This window comes from Struthio camelus, chromosome 19 (genome assembly GCF_040807025.1).
Source record: "Struthio camelus isolate bStrCam1 chromosome 19, bStrCam1.hap1, whole genome shotgun sequence".
NCBI lineage: Eukaryota > Metazoa > Chordata > Aves > Struthioniformes > Struthionidae > Struthio > Struthio camelus.
The window spans coordinates 4,209,895-4,230,972 of NC_090960.1; the positions used below are offsets into that span (position 1 = coordinate 4,209,895).

The 21,078-nt window shown below is 42.7% G+C and overlaps 1 protein-coding gene across 1 annotated transcript in view; it reads left to right on the forward strand.

Moving 5' to 3' along the window:
• CACNG4 (calcium voltage-gated channel auxiliary subunit gamma 4) overlaps positions 1-20,938 on the forward strand; it is a 45,103-nt gene extending 24,165 nt beyond the window's left edge. Inside the window, exons 2-4 of the mRNA XM_068913768.1 lie at positions 9,191-9,274; positions 15,194-15,334; positions 16,496-20,938. Of these exons, the coding sequence (XP_068769869.1) occupies positions 9,191-9,274; positions 15,194-15,334; positions 16,496-17,034 (764 nt within the window). The 3' untranslated portion in view covers positions 17,035-20,938. The remainder of the gene's footprint in view (positions 1-9,190; positions 9,275-15,193; positions 15,335-16,495) is intronic.
• The last annotated feature ends 140 nt before the right edge of the window (positions 20,939-21,078 follow it).

Genomic DNA, 21,078 nt, shown 5'->3' on the forward strand with positions numbered 1-21,078 from the left:
CTGAACATCAGGGCCGGAAGTACGTTGGTGCTTCCTCTTAGAGAACACAGATTCATTCCCTCGATGTGCTCAGTAAAAGGAGGCAACAAAGATCAAAATAAGCCACAGAATCCCCCAAATTTCCCCAAATTTGCCATCCAAGAAGCAGCACAAGAGGATATGGTTAAAAAGGAGCAAATGGCTGGAAGAAGGCTGTCGCAATGCACAAAAGGGGCGACTGGGGATGCCTGAGCTGTGGCTACAGTACACTTGGAAAATGGAAACGGAAAATAAATGGAAAGTAAGTGGCTCAAAACAAAGTATAACAGACAATCAAATCTTATCTGCTTTGCTGCTGTCCTACATTTCCCTGATACTATTGATATTCACTGTGGTAGCACAAGGACACTAAGTACTTTTGGCAGCAGTTTTGTAATGACTGAAGAGAATTCAAAGGACAGCAGCCAACACGGTGATGTGTTTTATTAGCTTCCACATGTGCAGGTGAGGTGAATCTTCAGGAAATGAGCTTCACTGCCATGGATCTTCTAACATGACTCAAGGTCTCAAATAAAACCTTATGTGGAACAAAGGGCTGTCATAGTGTTTTAAGGAAGTTTTTGGCAAGGCATCTTTCCTGCATCTGTTCGGTTCTTGCACAGAAACACAAATGCACAACATCTTTGATGATATTCGCCCGGCTGAAAACAGAAGATCGGCTGCTGATCCTGCATATACCCATGTGAATGAAAACTAACTAACTGAGCCTTTGTAGGCACTTCCCCGAATGCCTTCTGGTGTAAGTAATTTAGAATTTGGATATGCTTTAATAGGCTGTATACACAAAAGCATTCAGCATGCTACGTCCTGAATTGCAGAATGACAAAATAAAATTTGCTCAGTGAGCAAAATAGTTCATGCCAGAACTAGAAGTCAGCACTCAACAGCAGACTGCAAAGCCCAAATGGGATATATGTCTCATTCTCCTACACGGCCAAGTTCTTGGGGCAGTGGTGAGTGTCCACTGATGTCTAGTGGAGGTCAATTAAGATGCCATATCTGAGCCTTGGGAAACTCAAGAGCAGTAGAAGAGAAAAGGGTGGGTCGTTGACATGAAGGTCAAACTGCCCAAGTGGGAACCTCGCCGGTCGCTATTTATGGCTTTGAAATCAGCACGCAACTCAACAGAGACAGCTCTGCGGAAACACGGAGCGCGAGCTGTAAACTATAGAAAAAAGTAATGCAAGGAATTGGGCAATGCACCTCTAATTCTGCAGGCCAGGGATATGGGGACAGGAGAAGCTAGGAGCTATCTGAGCTTCCAGCAAACAGGGGTTCAGCTAGACTTTCTAGAGGAGCACCAAGGAGATACTGCACACAGTAAAAAGAAACAAGATCAGACCCTATCGAAGCACCGATAACATGGTGAAGGATTATAATGTCCTACAGTAAATACTTGAGAATGGTGGTATAAAAGAGTCTTTTATCTCATAAATAGTATGTGATAAATACAGATGGGAGCATTAATTGGTATAAGAAGATAAAAGAAAAAGTGGAGTAAGGTTAATTGGAGGATCAGGCTGGTGGGACTGAGCATGTCAATGACAAGCTAAACTGAGAACTGTTCCTAGAGAAAACGTGCTTCTGCCAGACTGGAGGGGAACGGAGACGGCTAAGAATAAAGGCCTGTGTAAAAGCAGAGCACAGTCCCCTGCCAACATCAGCTAATTTGCAACCGCGTGGGCTGAGCGAAGATGACAGCTGCGCCCTGCGTCTGCGGCAGGAGCGCCTCGGAGCGCGTTGCATCGGGCTCCGCCGCAGCTGCGATGGTCAGCCCCAGTGAGGTGTTAAACGTACCGGGAAGGTGTTTTGTATCTAAAAACCTTTAAAGAGGAGCAAGATGGAACAGGAGTCAAAAGCGGCTGGTAATTATTCACTTGGCATCAAGGGGACGGATGAAAAGCACGAAGCGGCCAAGGGTCTGTAGGCAGTGCAGGGAGAGGACTGGAGAAGGGCGAAATTCTTGTTGCAGCAGAAGATAAGAAAATAAGAGACTTGAGGAGGAGTTTTACTTTGCCCACCAGACAATTGAAAATAGATCAAAAAAAGAACCCAAAGGGTTTCTTAGAGCTGACAGTTCCTGAAGAAGAAAGTGGGGCAAATTTCATACATTTCAACATTTTAAAATAAGGATTTTTTTCTTTTTTTTTGGTCTAGGAAGTAGAGTGAGGGCAAACAAAGGGAGAAGATCAGATTCTGGTATCACTGTGACTGGGTGAGACCCAGATTTGAACCCACGCAACAGAAATCAGAGTCTGGCCCTTAGCTCTGCTCCTTTAAAGTAAGCAGTGGTATCCCTTCCTATTAGAAATGAGAGACTTCTCAAAGTTATGAAATGAAAGACAGAGGAAGAAAGGAAGGACTTTTATGAGGATAAATACAGGGTTATCTTTCCTCTCTGTCGGCATCTGTAGAGAAAGATGGTTAAGTTTCAGGATAAAATCCTTTTAAAGACACAGCTGAGGGGAATTTGTTGTCGTCTAAATATGACGTGCACAGCTGCTACTGGTCAGCTCATTTATGGTACCTTGCTAGTTCATGGTTACGGGATGTACTCCTAATCTTTCTACATCCTAGGCGTTTTCTGAAAACACGGCCTGTCCTGCAGATGTATAACAATAACCCTATGCACGAGCAGTGCACTTCATCAAATCGACCCGCAGGATGAAACAAAAATATGAACAAACTGTCATACGACAAAAATTTGCCTGACTGTCAGGACGCAAGAGGTGTCAGACAGCGTCTGTCTCAGCAGTGACTTCCAAAAAAAAAATCTATACGGTGAAGTTTCAAGCTTCACAAAGATCTCGCAACAGCCAAACTGCTCTCAAAGCCAGATACCCAATAAATGCGTACTTAACCTCCCTAGGTTTCTTTCTCTCCTGGCTCCGTTCTCCTTGACAATGAAGGCAGCATTACAGCAGCAATGCGGGGTAGCAAATTCACATGCGGGGTGTTTTACGCACTGCCTGCATCCAATAGTGCATGATTTCCTTCATAATGACACCATTAGAGATCTTCTCAGAGAGGCTCACAGGATCTGTGCTTGTCTGAGTAACTTAAGTACAGGCCTATGAAACTCTCAGCAGGAGAGAAATAATCGAACTCTGGACAAATTAAGAGAAAGTGCCAAGTTAAAGCAAAAAAATCTAATTCTGTTCCCATGGTCTGAGTGGAGAGTTCAGAGCAACAATACGCCGCGCTTGGGCATCTCAGCACCAAAATAGCAAATTTTGAAAGTAAATCATGGCTAGTAGGTGCACCACCCATTCCTCTTTTCACTGGTTATTTTATGACAAAAAGAATGACAAGAAAAAAAGTTAACTTAGTGGCTCCGTTCGCCATTGTGCCAATCCACCGAGATAGCGTAGCTTTACTGGTAAAAAAACAAAGAAAAGAACACAGTGCGCAGATAGACTCTGCGCTATGAATTTTGTGGAGAGAAACATTTTCTGGCATGTCTGATCCCCTTTGCTCACCATAGCTCAAATCATACTGCAAAAGATTTCAGAAGGTGTCAGCAGAGAAATCCTCCTAAGGAAAAAAAACATGTAACTGTTTCTCTGCTCCCCCAACAGAGTCCAGCTCTGACACACTCTCTCTCACTATAAATAGAGATTCTTCATTTTTGTCAAAGGGAAATGCAAAACCCTGCCATTAAGGAAATTCAGTCCACATATGGGCTCGGTTAGATGGATATCGTGTTCAGTCAACTTCTGTTACAACAGCCCTTTTCTGAATGCAACACTTTTCTTGTTGTCTGTGATGTTAGCCATCAGTCAACCTTCTCGGTGCTGATAAATTCAGCAAAGTTGTCATTTAAACATTCAGACATTCAAGTGTTAGCAACAAATCATGCTACTGCTTTGCTCTAGAACTAAAGCACAGAATTCAACAACAGAGTAGATGCAACACGCAGAAACAGTGGGCTCACTCTCCCGTGTTTCCTTACTAATTGCCTTATTTTTAACATATTGTCAGCTCCTTACACCTTGTATCTCTCATATCTGGAGACGTTTGCTCTAAAGTGACCTTTAAAGTCTGTTCCTTTTACATCTTCAAATCTTCCCAGAAGACCCACGTTTGCCAAAAAGAAATCAGCTGGTCAGCGTGATTTGAGGCTGGAACACTATGCAGTGTATTTACCTTCCTGCAGGTAATTAGTGTAGCCATCTGAGCGCTTCTGAGGCTGACATTCATAGCACTCGTTCCATGAACATACGCCCCTATGGAGAAAACCTTGCTTACCTCTATAAATAGCGTGCACGTGTGAGGGCTAAGTATCAGTAGCTGTTCAGTGCAAGAATGTGTTGTGTTGGCAGGGGATCCAAGGAGGTCGCAAATGTTTCGCATCCCGTGAGAAAACAAGAAAGGCTTCTCAAACAAGTTCCAAAACTGGCGCTTTACTGCATAGTCTCACCAATAAGGGCAGGGGAGAAGGCTGGTAGGTGAAACAGTTAATTGGGCAACAGCTCTGCAGAAGCTGGTGATGGGGAATGAGGGAGACCAGCTAGAACCATCTATCCTCATGTGTCTCCCCCTGCTATCAAATATCGCTTTCTGTAAGCTCATGCTCAGGACAGAGAGACAAAAATGGCTATTGACACAAGTACCCCGCAGACAAGGTCCTCTGCTGCAAAGCTGCTAGCATCTTGCATGGTGGAAACCTATTTTAAATGACAACAGAACACTAACGTTATGGAAAGATCTTATTGTATGTAGTTTACTGTATTATGGGGGGGGGGAACGCAAAAGTAAAGCTTGCCTTGACAAATATTGTCAAATATTCAAAGGCTCTTATCTTCCAGCACTGAAAACATTTGTGAAAGCACTTCCAGTGCATCAGAGAATGTTATCACCGACTACTACTAACCATGGGAAATAGCTATTTGAAAGAAATGGCCTGACTGATAGTCTGGCCAGCGATGATATACTTGCGTAATGTAAGTTCACAAACAGGGTTCAGCAGAACTTGCATCCTGCAACATTTGTGACCACTGTTCTCACTGGTCACAAACTGTAACCACAGTGAACAATCCTGCCAGCAGCACAGATACGATTATAAGGATTATCTGAGCAAGAGCAAGGAGGAGGCAGTATGTCATCAGAAGCTGGGCTCGCTAATTTGGTTTACTGTTGAAAACTCGATGTTCTTTGATATCTCAGACCCAAACTCAAAGCTTGATGTTGACTTAGGCACTACATTCCCCCCTCATTATCTGAGTACGTCACACTCTAATTATAGTTATCCAAACAACACTTAGTGAGGCTGGGAAGTGCTAACTTTGTAGGTGACAAGTTTGAACATAGACAGAGGAAAGCACAGACTAACAAATAATTTTAGTTTCTAAGTACCAGCTAAGCACGTGGTAACCAGCAGAACAATTTCTTTTCTCACAGCATCAGCACCACTTTAGCAAATTTGCCTCTTCATTATTACTAACCCAAATCCTGAAGTCCTTGCTCAAAATTCAAAATGAAATTATGGGAAAAATGCATCATAGTATTTGCATTTCTGAAAATATTTAAAACATATAAGTACTCACTCTGCAAAAGGAGTAGTACTTACGGCATCTCATTGGGACATTAGATCTTACTCTCATGAGGTATCCAGAAGTGCTTTTCAATATTTTAGTATCTGTTAGGCAGTGATTGCAGTTTATTTATCTCTCTCTAGTGGATACAAAAGTAGAAGTTAAATATTCCATCTTCCTCTCCAAACTGTGTAAGGGACTACCCCCGTACTCAAACAAAGAAAAAAATCCATTCCACTTTATGTCCTGATGTGGAAAACTGTCCGTGGGTGCCTTTACTGAGCGTGGAGCAGTAGCCACATTTGTACAAAGCCTGAAGAGCTTCAGAAGAGCTTTAAGGATTGCAGGCCTTGGGCCGATCCTGGAGAATATTTGTTACTGAATTCTAATCTGAGGCATCCCCTTTTCTGTCACCTCCTGTATCGCATGGCTTTTATCCCTTTTCTTTTCCTTTACAAGCTGGGGCATGGAGCTGGGTATTTTAACAAATTTCTATTTTGTTTTTGTTTGTTTTCTCCTATGCTAGTAAGCGAAGGGATGCTATCACAGCTGAGCGCTGCTTGAATAGCTTCCAGTCTAACTAGTTTTAATTTTTCCCAAATCTGAGTTTCAAACTTCATCGCTGTGAAAAAAGTGTTACATTTCCTAGCAAAGCTTTATTTCTGATACATTATGGATTGAAAGAGTCCTCAGCCCAGTAGAGCGCTAGAGTTCTTGATAGCAACTTCAAGCCTTGCTGAGATTTTTGATAAGCTGCCGCTGAGTTACATGGCACCTGTTAAGTTTATGAAAGAAAATTATCCAGTTAGTTGCTGTTATTAGCTATCAAATTCCGCAGACACTAGAGATGACCCTGAGCCAATATCCACGACCTGAACCACAGCAAAAATATGTGGAAGAAAATTTTGGATTCCCAGCCTTCGATACAGGTCCACGTTTCACAGTCATTTGCTATTTCTGTAAAAAGTTGGCCAGAATGGCCAATCTCAGCACCCCTAAAAACTGGAAACAGAAAGGGAGTCTTGAGCTTCTCTAAAATTTTCAGCTGGGGCTATTTCTAATTATCCTCTTTTTTCACATCTACTAGTCTTGATAGCATACTTTCATGTGAAAGGCTCCAGGTATAAAGAACCTGGAAATGAAGGTCTTTAGCCATAAAACAGGAAAAGCCTGGACCCTGCTAACATAGTCCCATACTGTCCTGCTGATATGTTCAGTCCTCCAGTGGAAGGGATGGCTTCATGGCCTCATCAGAAGAAAAAGTTTTGCTAAGGGGCCCGTTTCATTCAGGAGTTTAAAAACACACGGTTATTTTACAGAAACCAAAACCATCCATTGATTCATCAGTATTGCTAACACAGGAGGCTTGGGGAACATTTTGGCCTTGCACATTTTGTCTGCTAATTGATTTTCTGGAAGTGGAACATTTATTTGGGCTTTCATCCGTGCCCGTGCTCTGGTATCTAATAATGTGCAAGATCACAAAGCAGTCTTAGGTGAAGAGCCCTCTCTCCTTTATGCAAGTGCATGTTTTCATGAAACTTGTGAGATCTCAGTTACCTGTTGTACTTCTACTTTTCTATCCAATTGAGATAAAATCAGCCAACTATCTTAGATGTTATTGGAGAAGGACCGACAGACTGACAGCCCACCCCACCTATATCCACACAAGCACAGTGTCATGGAAAAGCCTATTTCCATAGGAAATCAGGTTAAGAAAACTATTTAGATTCTTCTTTAATGAATAGGAGGAAAAAATCGTACTCTGAATATAGTTCCTCTAAATTGGCACAACGTGATGAAGAAGGTCAAAGAAATTACCACCCCAGTCTCAGAGGCCCAGTTATGCTGGGAGAGATTCACTTGCATTGTGTGAACTGCCATAAAGATAAGCACTAGGATCTTTAAAAATCTGCATTTTGGATTGCCCTGCTGAAGAGCCATAAAGAGCAACAAAGCAGCTGATGGCAAACAAAGGACTGCCGGGGCAAACACGCTCAGCAGCACCAGTTCCCAGCTGAAGTGCTCTTATCTGCCTTGCAGACAGTACAGGTGTGTCATTTCCACATGCTACAAGAGCCACTTGCTTGTTTTTCACAGTCTCTGAAATGCTGTGCAGAGAAAGCCCGAGCTGTTATCATAATTAGAGTAGATACATCATTTACTGGAAGAATTAAATGCACTGTAGAAGCAGACCTGTAGTTGACACTCACTGGGTGCAACTGAAATCCTCTGGATTAGGAATTCTTCTGAGAAGCTCTTTGTAATCATCGGTAATAGATAGTAAAATAAATCCACGGTTATATCCTACAGACTGCAGCTGTGCTTCTGTTAAAGTAGTATTAACTGATGATTTTTAAATCCTTCTGTCAGCTAGAACGGTAAGCACCAAATACTCCTGTGCAGAAGAGAGCTCATCCTGGGTGATATATGTTCCTGAGCATGAAAGCACTGGTTAATGAATAATAAAAGCACCAAGGCAGAATCACACCTCAGGGCTTCGCTCCCCCCGTAAGCTCTCTGGGGAAAAATCCTTGCGTCCCCATGTAGCTCTCTGTATAACAGTGGTCTCAGCTATCACATTGCAGCTAAGACTAGATGTGGCTATGTATAATCATGATATAAAATAATACAACCTGCTAATGTAAGCCTTTACGTAGATGGACAACGTGCTGAACCTCAAATTGATCAGTCAGGCGAGGGTCTCGTCTCTGATTCTGGTGTCACCTCTTCAGGTACAGGTAGCATTCAGCAGCCCGAACATTGTTGTGTTCAGCTTCGGTATAAGAGAAACTGAACAAAAAGAGGAAGTGAAAAGGAAGAATCTCAGGGAGAGATGGAAGATAGGACAGAGAGAGGGATGTAGCAGTGAAGAAAGTGGAAGCTGTCTAATGAGAAATGCAGTGTTTCTGTAAGGGTACCGACATGTCCAGGCTGGCACCCAGGCTTTGCTCACACCCTGACTTACTGCACAGGCTTCCGGTTAACTGGACAAGTATGCCCATTAAAAACTGAAGCAACCTTGAGGGGGGCATATGGGTTTAAATTACAGCAAGAAGAGATTTATGGACTTGTTTTCCAAGCCTGGAGAGTAATTGAAGAAGCCTCAAACAGCACAAGGTTCACCAGCTCTGATAAGGGAACCCAACACTTCACTGGGAATGAGAAAGGAGGAGTGTTAAGGACTATACAGTTGCTCAGGTTTACTGTAATAACATCCAGGAGCCCCAGCCACGGAGCAGGAACCCATAGCAACAGTCACTGTAGGAACAAAAAGCAGCTTTGCAAACTCAGTATCCTTGTGAGATAAGCATGGATAAAGCAAAGCACAGAGAGATTTAAAAAAAACTGAAGACAATGGTATTAGCGGCACTGTTAAGGAAAAGAACCCAGGAGTCCTGGCTCTCCCTTCCTAGGGAGACGCTTCAGTCCAAACTCCCTAAGATTCATGACCTAAGAGGTGGTTTCCTGATGGCATAAAAAAATTGGTGATCAACCCTACAGGAGAATAATTTACTTATACAATCTGGGAAGAAAAGGAGATGAAGGAGAGCTAGCAGAAGCTCTTTTACCTGGTGCTGTTATGTATGTGTTATGTTTGCTTTGTTTTCATTTAGGAATCTACAAAGGACATTGCTTCCGAATCAACCATTTCCCTGAAGACAATGACTATGACCATGACAGCTCAGAATACCTTCTCCGTAAGTTCAAAAGTAATACATAATACACAGGCTTAACGGAGGTGGAGAGAGAGCCTTTCCTGGATAACTCTTCCGTAAAATCAAACCCAAGTCTTACTCACTGCAAGAGCTTAGCCCAAACTGGGTGCAGAGAGCAGTGATAATGTATATCCAGTTCAGACTGCAGACAACTCAAGCCATGACCCTTCCTTCAGCCAGGGAACCTCACACAAATTCTGGTGCCCGTTCTCTGAAACGTACATGGACATTTTTCAAAAAAACCCCTGCAACTATCATTCCCAGCTCATAGAGGATATTTTACAGAGGGAATATTTATCTGATTAATGTATCAAAAAGGAGTGGGAGGAGTGGGCTAATAACAGGCAGCGAAGCCTAGATTTCTGGGAGCGTGCATCAAGAAATCTAGTCCAATCCCCTCCTCCAAGGCAGTGTCAGCTATCCATGTCATCTCCCAGAGACATTTTATCTGGTCCAAGATACCAGATACAGAGATACCAGATACAGAGACTCCCAGGACTAACTAGCCCATTAGGAAGCTTTTCATAATACTTAAACCCAACCTTTAGGCAATGTAAATCTATTACTTCTTGTCCTATCCACTATGGCCACAATGGACAGATTAGGCCTTTCTTCTTTGCAGAGCCTCTTATGCCTCTTACACAAGTTGTATCGTGTTCTCCCGTCTCCCTTCCCCTATAGCGGTCAGGCATGCGAACTGGCCATGTTTTCCCTGAATACATGAAACGCGTAAGTTCCTGCTGACAGCCCAGCTAACCACCTGCTAGTGCTCTCAATAGCGGAAGTAAAAATGCGTGGTGGATACTCTTGTTCTCACTAATTTTTTTCATCATACCCTGCTTCGCCTGGAGCTAAGCGAAGTGATGTCCTCCCACCAAGAAAGCAGCATGTCCCTAGCTACCAAAGTAATCCATACTCACTACTGCCCCTTATAATGCACATTAACCCACCAAGGCTGGTAGCATCCCACAGAGATTAGTGACAATTGCCATTTTAAGGGGAAACCATGGACTTTGGCAGAGATTAGAAGCTTTTGCCGTCTTCCTCCAAGAGGGATATGAAGTGCATCACTCTGGAGGAGAAACAAGCCTCATCCTTTGCAGTTGCTGAGCCACCATGCAGTGGTGCAATTTCACCATGCAGTGAAATTACTGCATTTTGGGAAGGCAGCTGAGATTTCTGCAGGAAACAGCAAGGTCTCAGCATGAATGTGGGCTGTGGTTTCCCCTGCGTGGACAGTCAGCCGTTGCTGCTCTGTGGTGGTGTGTCAGACCTCACATAAGCAACGTCAGCTACCAACCTGACCCTTCAAATAAGAGTGACTGATTGTTTCTTTTTCCTCCCAATAACTATTCATTCAGTTCATACAAAGTCTTGGAATTTGAGTGTAAAACATAATGAATCCTGCAAAATTTGAGTTAGATTTGCCCTTCGACATCGGATTCCTTACCTAGTTGTTTCTTTTGTACAAAAGAGCTGACCACCAAAGCTAAAAGAAATGCCCTTTACAAGGGAACGAAACTGCAATTCACAAGATGTTGGAAAAGCTTCAGGGAGCAATGAATGAGGCTGCTGGCTCATATATACAGCGAGTGAAAATGCTCTTCAATTATGCTCCTATTAATTACCTGAAAAACCACTTAGAAACCACTCTGTCCTTCTGCTCATTTCTGGGAAACAGCTTATGTTTGCTAAGACAGAAAGAAAAAAAAAATCTCTTAGAAAATCTCTTAGTTACTAGAAAACCTAGATTTTTTTTTCATCTTTACTCTTGTCAATTTAGATCATAGTGCTTGTGTGACATGATTTCAGTGCTCAGGCTAAGGTAGACTAGCAGAGTGTGAGCACAGCTGCATTTATCTTCCATACAAGGCCTTGGAACTAATGTTAAATTGATACCAGGTCAGGTTTAGGAAAGAAACATCATTAGTTAATGAAAGAGCAATTAAGTAGGATCTGGATAAAAGAGTCTTATGCCTTCTTTATTTGGAGAAGAGGGAGAACTGGGAAGAACAGCGTACAGCTCCTTCAGTAAGACAAGAGATTTGTGCTATCTAAGTGCCTGGGGTAAACTGTTTGTAAGTGTACTTGTGACTAATGAGCCTAAACCCTGTTTTCAAAAGTGACTAAGTCCAGACCTGAAAAATAAGTTGGTCCAAGCCTATATGAGTTCTGCAAAATCAGAACTCAGCTGCTCCCCCCCACAAAGGATAACTTGTCCTCTCATGGTCTGTATATAAAACAGGACTCTCCTTCTTTCACTTTTACAAGAAAACACACGGTTCTACTTAAAATGCATACAGCATTTTTGCCCTGTCTGCAACACCTTGGCAATCTGCTGTCTCCATATCGTCTGTCATGCTTTTTATCCATTTCTTGGCACAAGTTTTTTGAAGGGATGTGTTGGGGGGTAGCCCTTATCATTTTTCATCTCAGTCAGGTAAAAGGAAAAACTGTCGTTTCTGTGCAGGCGGATTCTGAACTGCGTCGGTGAAGGCAGCGCACAGCCATATTTTGTGTGCGCTGCCCGCCTGAAACAGTAGCATTTTCGGCGTTTCAGCCTGCTCCACAGTTACCTAACAATTATCTAACACGGACATCAGCTAAATGTAAACGTTACAGAGCGTTAGTAGACTCGAGCCCTGGTTCAAACCCTCTTGAAACCAGTGAAAAAATGATTGATTTTAGGGGGCTTTGGTCAGGGTAGGAGCAAGAGTCCGGATTTTCCCATTTGTCATTCAGGCTCCTTCCTGGAAAACCAAACGAACGACAGCCACAGTGACTACTAACATGTGCAAAGAAGCTTAAACAAGACCCCTCCTATTCAGTCCTCCCCGATGGTAACACACCCCACTCCATGTGTATCTTTTAAAAAAAACAAAAAAATCCCCTCCGCGTGTCTGTTCAGAGCCCCAGCAAGGGGCAGAGGTACAGCCACCCTGCGGGCTGTGGGCGCAGAAAGCCGGGGCTGCTGCCTACCTCCCCTGCACACGCACGGCGGGCTCCGGGGTCTCCTCTCGCATCTCTGCAGCCACCCAGAAATCAAGCTGTCCCCATCCAGCGCCGCATCGAAGCACCTGCATATCTCCCTTTCTGGTAAATAGGATTTAAGCCCCGTTTATTGCCATTGCTCGCTCACGGCCCCATGAATTTACCTGAGGCCCTCGGGGGTCTGTTGTGGCACAAAAGTACAGCCGTAAAGAGGAGAAGCAGGGCCCCTGGTTTTGTGTGCGTTTCTACAGTTTTGTGCACCTCTCGCCGGCACTCTGTAGCGTCCACGTTTTGAAAGCCTAGCCCGTACGGCCTGCTTACCTCCTGCCTTTCAGGAGAGAATAAAAGCCGGAGCAGAAAGCTGGGGCGCTCAGCCCCGTGGGGAGGAGAGCACAGCGCGCTGCAGTCTCGTCACGGAAGCAGGTGTCAGAACACATCGCGGTGCACAACCGCCTAGGCAAACAGACAGGACGGTAAACAAGAAAAAAAGTAAGGGAGAAAGCAGAAACCAGAGTCTCTTAATATTTTTTGATCTGCTGTCACTTTATTACCAGTATCAGGAGACATATGTAAATTCTGTATGTTACATATGAGCTTCCTTTTGCATTTCAGAACTAAACGTACACATTGTAGGAAAGAAAAACCCGTACTAGGGTTGTATACTTCCTTGTATAGGAAGATAATGCCATATGTTTTGTCTCTCTTCACGTTAATTACCTAATAAAGAAAAATTATCTCTGGAGCTTGTTACTAGAAGTAGAACAACCCACACTGTGTATTTGGCATGTCTAGCAAGTTCCTTCTAATAATACCACCGATGCATTTTAGGAAAACTCTTTGATTTAATTGAAACCATTATAAACAGCATGAATATGAAATATAAAAACCGAAAAACAGAGACGGCTGGGCCACTCTAGTTTTTAAGCCTGTGTGGCTTTTTCGGGTCACTAATGAGCTGCCAGTGATTTGAGGTGTCTTAGTGTCCGAGTGCACAACCGTAATATCCTCGGAGGGGAAGGCTGAATCTTTTTCTAAAAATTGTCTCTACAAACTGACCCAGCAGTCAAGGCACCATTACCTCCTGGCGCTCACGCTAGGTGAAACCCAGGACAACAGAATGCACTCTCAGCATTCGCCCTCCTTTGATTAGCGACCTCACACCCTCCTGACTTGGACTTGCCAATTATTGCAGGACACTATCTGAATAGTAATGCACCAGATTGTCTACATCGATTTTAGATCTGCTTAGAAAATGCCCCGTCTGCAAAAGGACCTGCGTAGCGCAGTTGCCAGCTATGGCGGGAGACGCACATTTCTCGCTGTAGTGGATCAATACGAGCAAAGGCTTCCCAGTAAGGACTGTCTTTTTTGTGTGTGGGTGGGTGGGTGTGTCTGTCTGTCTGTCTGTCTGTCTGTCTGTGTCTGTGTGTGTGTTACACCAGCCCAACGGGGCCTGGGTGTGTAACGTGGGCTCCTGGGCGGCAGGATGCACAAAAGCAATGCTGTTATTAAACGCCCACTCTTGTCCTTCTTGCTGTCGTTGGGAGCTTTACCACCGAAGGCATCAGGTCGAGCTCTGGTAAATAGCCAGGTTAGAAAGCAGTTCACTAAACTGGGAAAACCACTGCCATCAAAAGTAAAATGAGAAAACATCAGCTATAACATCTGGCCATTTCTCCATGAGAAACGGGCACCGCTCGCTGTGCCTGTCACACAGGAAGACGGCACCCAGGAGAGATCATGCCGTTAACGGCACCGTATCAGCAAATCGGGCCAGATGGCGGTTTTCTCCTCTCTGTGCACTTGGCCCCAGGGGTCCCCTGCCCTCCCAAAGTCCCAGGGTGCTTCCCTGCCGAGATGTCGCTGGGGTCGAGCCTCTGCCTCCCGCAGCCTGGAGCATCCCCGGCCCCGCTTGCCTCCCTCCCACTCACCTGCCCCCCTCGGTTTTTGGGGCAAGCCTGGTTTTCCGCAATGATACGCTGCATTTTATCTCCCCTTCTTCAAAGAATCCTCTCCATAAATATAACAATATTAACTTTGTTCCTCGATAGTCCATTCAGGAACTACTGAGTTTACCCCCTTTTGCTTTTACAACGCATTCTTCTCTCCTCTTCTGCCTGTTTATTTTTCCTCCGTCCTTTCACTTCCTCCTTTCGGCTTCCCTTTCGATTGCTTCTTAGCCCATTAGTGACCCAATTTTGAAAGCTGGCTTGAAGCAGTATTTTGAATTTGTTTCAGGGATTTTATAGTCCATGTTGATGAATGGACTGAAGCATACAGAATTTCAAATGATTCCACTTAGCTGTCAGGAAACTAAACCCAAACATCTGAGATAGGCTTGTTAAAACGTCTTCCGCAGAAATGTGAAAAGTCTCATTGTCCTTAATATTTGACGAGCGAAAAGGCTGTGCTAGCTGGTAACATGAGTCCTAGACTTTATAAACTGTAATTTGCTCACCTTGTGCACATCCCACTCCACTAAAGCCATCCCAGAAACGTTGTATGGTTCAGAGTCAGCTCATGAATTCTTCAGTGTCGCTCCCTGCGTGACGACAACATGAGTTACCCCCTCTTACTTCACGCTTTGGCAGAAATGTCCCGTACGCAGAGGCGTCCAATTGTGGCGGTTGGCCACAATAATGCCAGGCCTCCTAGGAGAAAGCACCAAAGATTTAACATCTCAAACGAGAAGCGAATACAGCCACAGCTGCTTTGTCCCTACCACATTAACCACCCATTCACAGCCTTGGCTCTAAAAAAAACTGCCTAGAAAGGCAGAATCAGTGAGACTTCCAGCAAAAGCCAAGGGTTGCCTTTTGAGAATTTGCCTTGTAATCTCCACGTTAGCACCTGAGGAGGCATCTGAAATGATTATTATCTGTCTTGTTTTTCTTCTTATCTCCCCTTCAGGCATTGTCCGTGCCTCCAGCGTGTTCCCCATCCTAAGCACAATATTACTGTTGCTGGGAGGACTTTGTGTCGGAGCAGGAAGGATTTACAATAGCAAAAACAACATTATTCTCAGCGCTGGGATTCTTTTTGTTGCAGCAGGTATGTTCTCCCTGAAATTGGGTCCTTAAGAAGCGCTGCCTTTCTAAATTGAAAATGCAAAAGTGCAGCCGAGGCTTGGCAGAGAAGCAATTCCTCCAGCAGCAAGGCTACCCTAAATTATCTATCTGGGCCACGGTAAGGCCAGGCTTTCTGTAAGTACTTAGTGGCAACTGGCGCTCTGAGCCCATTGGAGAGGCAGGGAAGAAAGGCATGCTACGTCATGTCCCAGGCCATTTTTTCTATTTCTTGAATTACCTTCCCACAAGTTTAAATTCCTTCAGTGCATTTTTATTGCAGGTAGGCATCATTGAATCCTGTAAACAGCTTTACACCGTTCATATGTTTATGGCGCCGATATGTTTATACCTAAAGGAGGAAAGCCTGTTTGCCTTGCTCGCTCCTCATGAAAGCAAGCACAAAGCAAGCAAGTCATATTTAGTGTTCAGACCTGACACAAAGGCTCAAGGACTTATGTTTCCCATTGAAGAGCTTGTTGGCATTTCTCTCCCTATACTCTAACCTAGATTGAGGACACTAGCAATGCCACGTTAGGCAAATTTCTTAAAAGAAAAGTATGTTTTCACAGCTATAAAACAAATACATTTTAGAAAAGCTTTTCACTTTCCTGGAAATAAAATTTCAGGAAGCTAAGGTAGGTAACATGTAGTTTTTACACTACTTTAAAGGTATTAAAAACTGCATGAGGTGCCTCTTACATCCAGGCCTTTTTTTTTCTTCCTATATGATGGGAGAAAAAATTCACCTGTGATACGTGAGAATGTTTTTCACACTAGAAACATCTCAGAGAGTCAGTCACGTTGTTAATATCTTTCCCTGAAGCCCAGATTAAGCATGCTGCATTTAGATGAAAATTCAGCGAAGTGAAAGCGAACTTATGTTGATCAAGGTGAACAGCCATAGCCCTGAGCTCAAAATGTGCTTTTATTATTATTCCGAATGTTAGAATCCCACTAACAATTTTAGCGAGTTCCCATTTGCATCTTCTTTCCCACCATGGAAATCTTTAGCTAAAAGAAAGAATAAATACACGGAATGACATATCTTGGTCATAATTTTAGAACCATTCAGGTCCAGAAAGTGACAGGGTTTGAATTTTGCCTTCCCAGCCACATAACAATTGATTTTTGTTCCTTTCTCCAGGACTAAGTAATATCATAGGGATCATTGTCTACATATCAAGCAATGCAGGTGACCCAAGTGACAAGCGAGATGAGGACAAAAAGAACCATTACAACTATGGTTGGTCTTTTTATTTTGGAGCCTTGTCTTTCATTGTGGCTGAAACCATAGGCGTTCTGGCTGTGAACATTTATATTGAGAAGAACAAAGAGCTGCGGTTTAAGACCAAGAGGGAATTCCTTAAGACTTCTTCCAGTTCTCCTTATGCCAGGATGCCAAGTTATAGATACAGGAGGCGGAGGTCCAGATCCAGTTCTCGATCTACAGAGCCTTCCCCATCTAGAGACATTTCTCCGGTTGGCATGAAGATAGCAAGTACCATTCCCATGAACGAAATTTCCATGTACACTCTTTCCAGAGAGCCCTTGAAGGTTACAACTGCTGCCAGCTACAACGCAGACCAAGAAGCCAGCTTTCTGCAGGTTCATAACTTCCTTCAGAAGGAATTTAAGGAAGGACTCCACGTCAACATGGTCAACAGGAGAACGACGCCTGTTTGAAATACCTTGTTTCCTTGTGCTTTTTGAAGAAATATCAAAATAGAATGGATCTTTCATGAAAGAGAAGGAGCAATGTTAAAATACCCTATCACCTCTCTAATTGTGGCATGTGTTGAAGTAACAAGTGGAGATCCTCTGGACCAACAAAAGATATTACATGCTCATAGCTTTTTTGAAGCTATTTGGAGTTTGTTTCTTTCAGTTCTTGGTGTCACGAGATGAAGGCAGTTCATGTTCCTGCACTTTTGTAGTGTGTACAATGTCTCAGTGAAACTGCGAAAGACTTACCACCAGTGTGTTTTAAAGGATTACAGAAGAATTGCTGTATGCCTTTTTTTTTCTAAAAATGAGATCCCATCCTATAAACTTGCGAATATAATTTATAACCAAGCCCAAGGATGAATATGAACTACTCCTCAAGTGATCCACTTTCCTTTGATACAGGAGAAGCTTTGCCTCTTTAAAAAAAAAGTAAAAGAAAAGAAAAATATGGCTGAAACCGGCCTGTGCTACTGAAACTGTAGGGCACCCATGTACTGAGTGTTACAAGACTCCCTGATGGGGCAGTCTTCAGGGGGTCTTCTACTTCTGCTCTTAGGCATAGCCATGTGCAGCGGGTGTAAGGCATCCCTCCAGGCAATGCAGATCAAGGGGAGGAAGAGGGTGGGTGCATCTGAAAACACCTAGAAGGGGAAGGGTGAAAGTAGGTGGGACTTGAGCATATTGCAAATATCATTTCTTGCCTAACATTTAGAAAACTTGAATTCTCATTACGACTAGCCCTAGTGCCTGATCCTGCAAGGTGCTGAGTGCTGTCAGGAGCAGGCCCCTATAGACTACTTATTGCGGGAGCGAGAAGCAGAGCTGGGCCGGGGCGGCCAGCACGGGTGAAACTGCTGGTTCCATGCGATTGCATTCCCGTTTTCCTTCCTGCTTCGCAAGTGCAACACTAACGCTAAAGGAAACTAAGATATCTAAGCAATGCGTGTAAGAAAATGAAAAGCTAATGTGTTTGGACTAGCAAATCTTCCTGCAGCAATGGGAACTGAGCGTTAACATAATGGATGACAACTTTGTATTTTTTAAACTAGAACAAAAAATAATCATCGTTTATGAGATATTTATTAAACTCTTTTTATTATGAATAAGTGCCGCATGGTGCAAGGTATAGTTGCTTTTAGATGGAAACAATGGTTCAACCTAATTTAATTTATTTTGTAATGATGGATCTACTTATGTGCAGAGAGCCCACAAAAAACTCTATGCATCGCATAAGGGAAGGGGGGGGGGTTAATTTGTACCCTTTTTGCTTCTATATGTTTCTAAAAAGGTCTGAAATTTTTTTCTTTTAAATTTCTACTTTTATTTTTACATTTAGGCTTGGATTCTCAAAGCTCAAGGGCCTGATTCAAAGGTAATTTACTCTGATAGCAGTCCCTTTGCTTTCAGTGACCACTCAACCAAGCCTTATGAGAATTAGGTGCCCCCTGGATGAATTGGGGGCAGTGAGAGAGGAGCAGCTAATTCCTTTAGATTCCTTTGAACATACCTAGGTCTTCTTTGCCCTGAAAAATCTTTCATACCAGAAGCCTAAAGAAAAGGTGACAAGAAAAAAACATGATTTAGAAAGCTTGACTCACTGATGGTGGGAGATCTCAGCCAAATTGTTAAAACCACTTTAGTCTTCTAATTTATGCTGTAATGCCCACGGCGTCAGTGACTCTGATATTCGGGTACAAGACTTTCAGCTAGCGGAACCAACTCCTCCAGTGAAACCCCGCAGGAGCTGCCTTAACATCCCAAAAGGCAAGTTGGGATACACTAGCAAATCCTGTTTAGGCCTCTGTCCCTGAAAGAACCAAAACATAGTTCTCAATTTTAAAAGAAAGTCTTCCCCTAGTCACTTTTATGCTCTGTTTAGCCTTCAGCCTAGCAGATAGACACAGTAGTATTTTGGCAAGCAATCCAACGAAGGTGGACTGGAGCCTTCATCCCTGTTTATTAAGAATTTCCATTCAGGTTGAAACTCTGCTGGGATCTTTTTTCAAACCTCTGAATTCTGAGAGCTAAAATAAATGGAGCAATGAGAATTATTTAAAGGTAGACAAGGTTGTGCTACTTCCTACATCAAGACACTATGGAGAAAGGTATTACACAAGCTTTTTAAAAAAAATCCAAACAGAGGCAGACAAGAACAATTTTTTTACCTGCTTTTCAGCTAGGACAACATAAAAGAGTTCTAAAATTATTAAAATTCTTGACGAAAGGTTTTTTTTACAAAAATCTTTATGCTTTGAAACAATAAATTATTTCCTACTTTTTGAGACTTCGTAATATTAAAATACTTTGATTAGCTACAATAGAAGTAGAAGTTTGCAATGAAAAAAAACCTTCTGTCTCATTAGTGTGTCATACTAAGTGCTAATTAATTTACATCTAATTATAGTCGATGTATTTTTCAAGTGCAATTTCCCAGAACTATTTGTTTCCCACTGTGTTAATAAACTAATAGTTAGAAATAAGTCCTCATCTGTGTTTACTGTAATTAAGAATAAAATCATTCCCTTTAAAACCAGGAGTTAGATGTAGGCTGTCTTCTAAACTCATGTACATTGAACTGAAAGGTGACAGTGTGAGGTTTGATTTGCTCTTTGGTTTTGTCTTTCAATCATAATTTCCCAGTGAACGTGTTTAAAACCAACAATCTGATTCCAGCCAAAGCGTGAGGCTTTTGTAAAGCACGGGTCGGACCTCTAGAGAGGCATGTGGGGATGTTTGGACAATACTTTTACACTACGTCCACAAAACTTCTTGCCAAACGTTTCAGGCTGTTCCTCTTGGCCGCTGAGCCAGCTGACCACGCAGTCGTTTTCGTTCAGCAACTCTTGCCCTAGAGTCTGTGCTGATTTCCCCAGCTCTCTGCTCTCTGAGTGCAAGACGCTGAGATAGGGACACAGTGCCCTACTTCGGTCTGAGCCAGAGCATTTGCTCATTCTTGAACGGGCACATTTGAAAAATGGAATTTAGGCAGGGAACTATTCTTCGTGGTGTGATACACGGTCTGGACAGGGAACAAAGGCACGAGGAGATAACAGGGACCTGGACTTCAGTCCTGTAGGAGAATGAGTGACTGAGTTAAAGCTCCCATAAGTCATGGCCTATGTCAAATTACAGTGCACTATTTTGTTCAACCAAAGCAAAAAAATGTTGTTTCAGTTGAGATTTCCAATGAAAAAGCTCCTCCGAAAATCAGTCTTTTCCTGTGGAAAACTTTGATTCTGACAAAACTGAAAAACTTGCAGCATTCCTACGCATGAACAGCATCGTTCTCTGTGGCTAATCCATCTGAAATGAATTAGATTATTCTTGGACTTTGAAACCACTCAGTGATAGTTAAAAACAAAAATCATCTGTTCCTCCATCTCTCTCTGTTTCTCCCTGGACAGCATCTAATACAAATTAGCCTCAATTTCTGAATAAGGCCTGCAGATATCATCATCATATCATTAACAGTAATCAGTCTTTTGATATTATCCTATGATATATTATAATACACTATAATAGCAGACCTAAAAAGAAATGCTTTTGGATCAGATTTGATTTTCTGAGAAATAAAGTTTCAGGTATATTGTAAGCTCTCTCTTCCTGGTTGCTTACAGAATAGTAGTAAAATGAGAAATTACTTCATTTGCCCATATTTCTAACAATAAACTATTTTTATATTTCCTTTTCTTTCTTTATGTATCACATTTCCACAAGGGCTAATATACCATGTCCCTTGAGGCTACATTTCTGTCTGCAGTTTGAAAATGTTATTTCCACTGTGCTTCAGTTCTACCAGTATAATCACAAGTGTGTATAATGTACTTAATCCTTAATTTTTAAATAAACCATTTTAAATGTATTCTTTTTTGTGTGGAAAAGGCTATGTAGATTTTAACTCCCAGATTGTCTGAGCCACGAGTTCTGTGTTTATTTTTTCACCTTTCTGCCTATTTTGATTGCAGCCGAGAATGTTATCAGAAGCCAGTATATGAGAGAAAA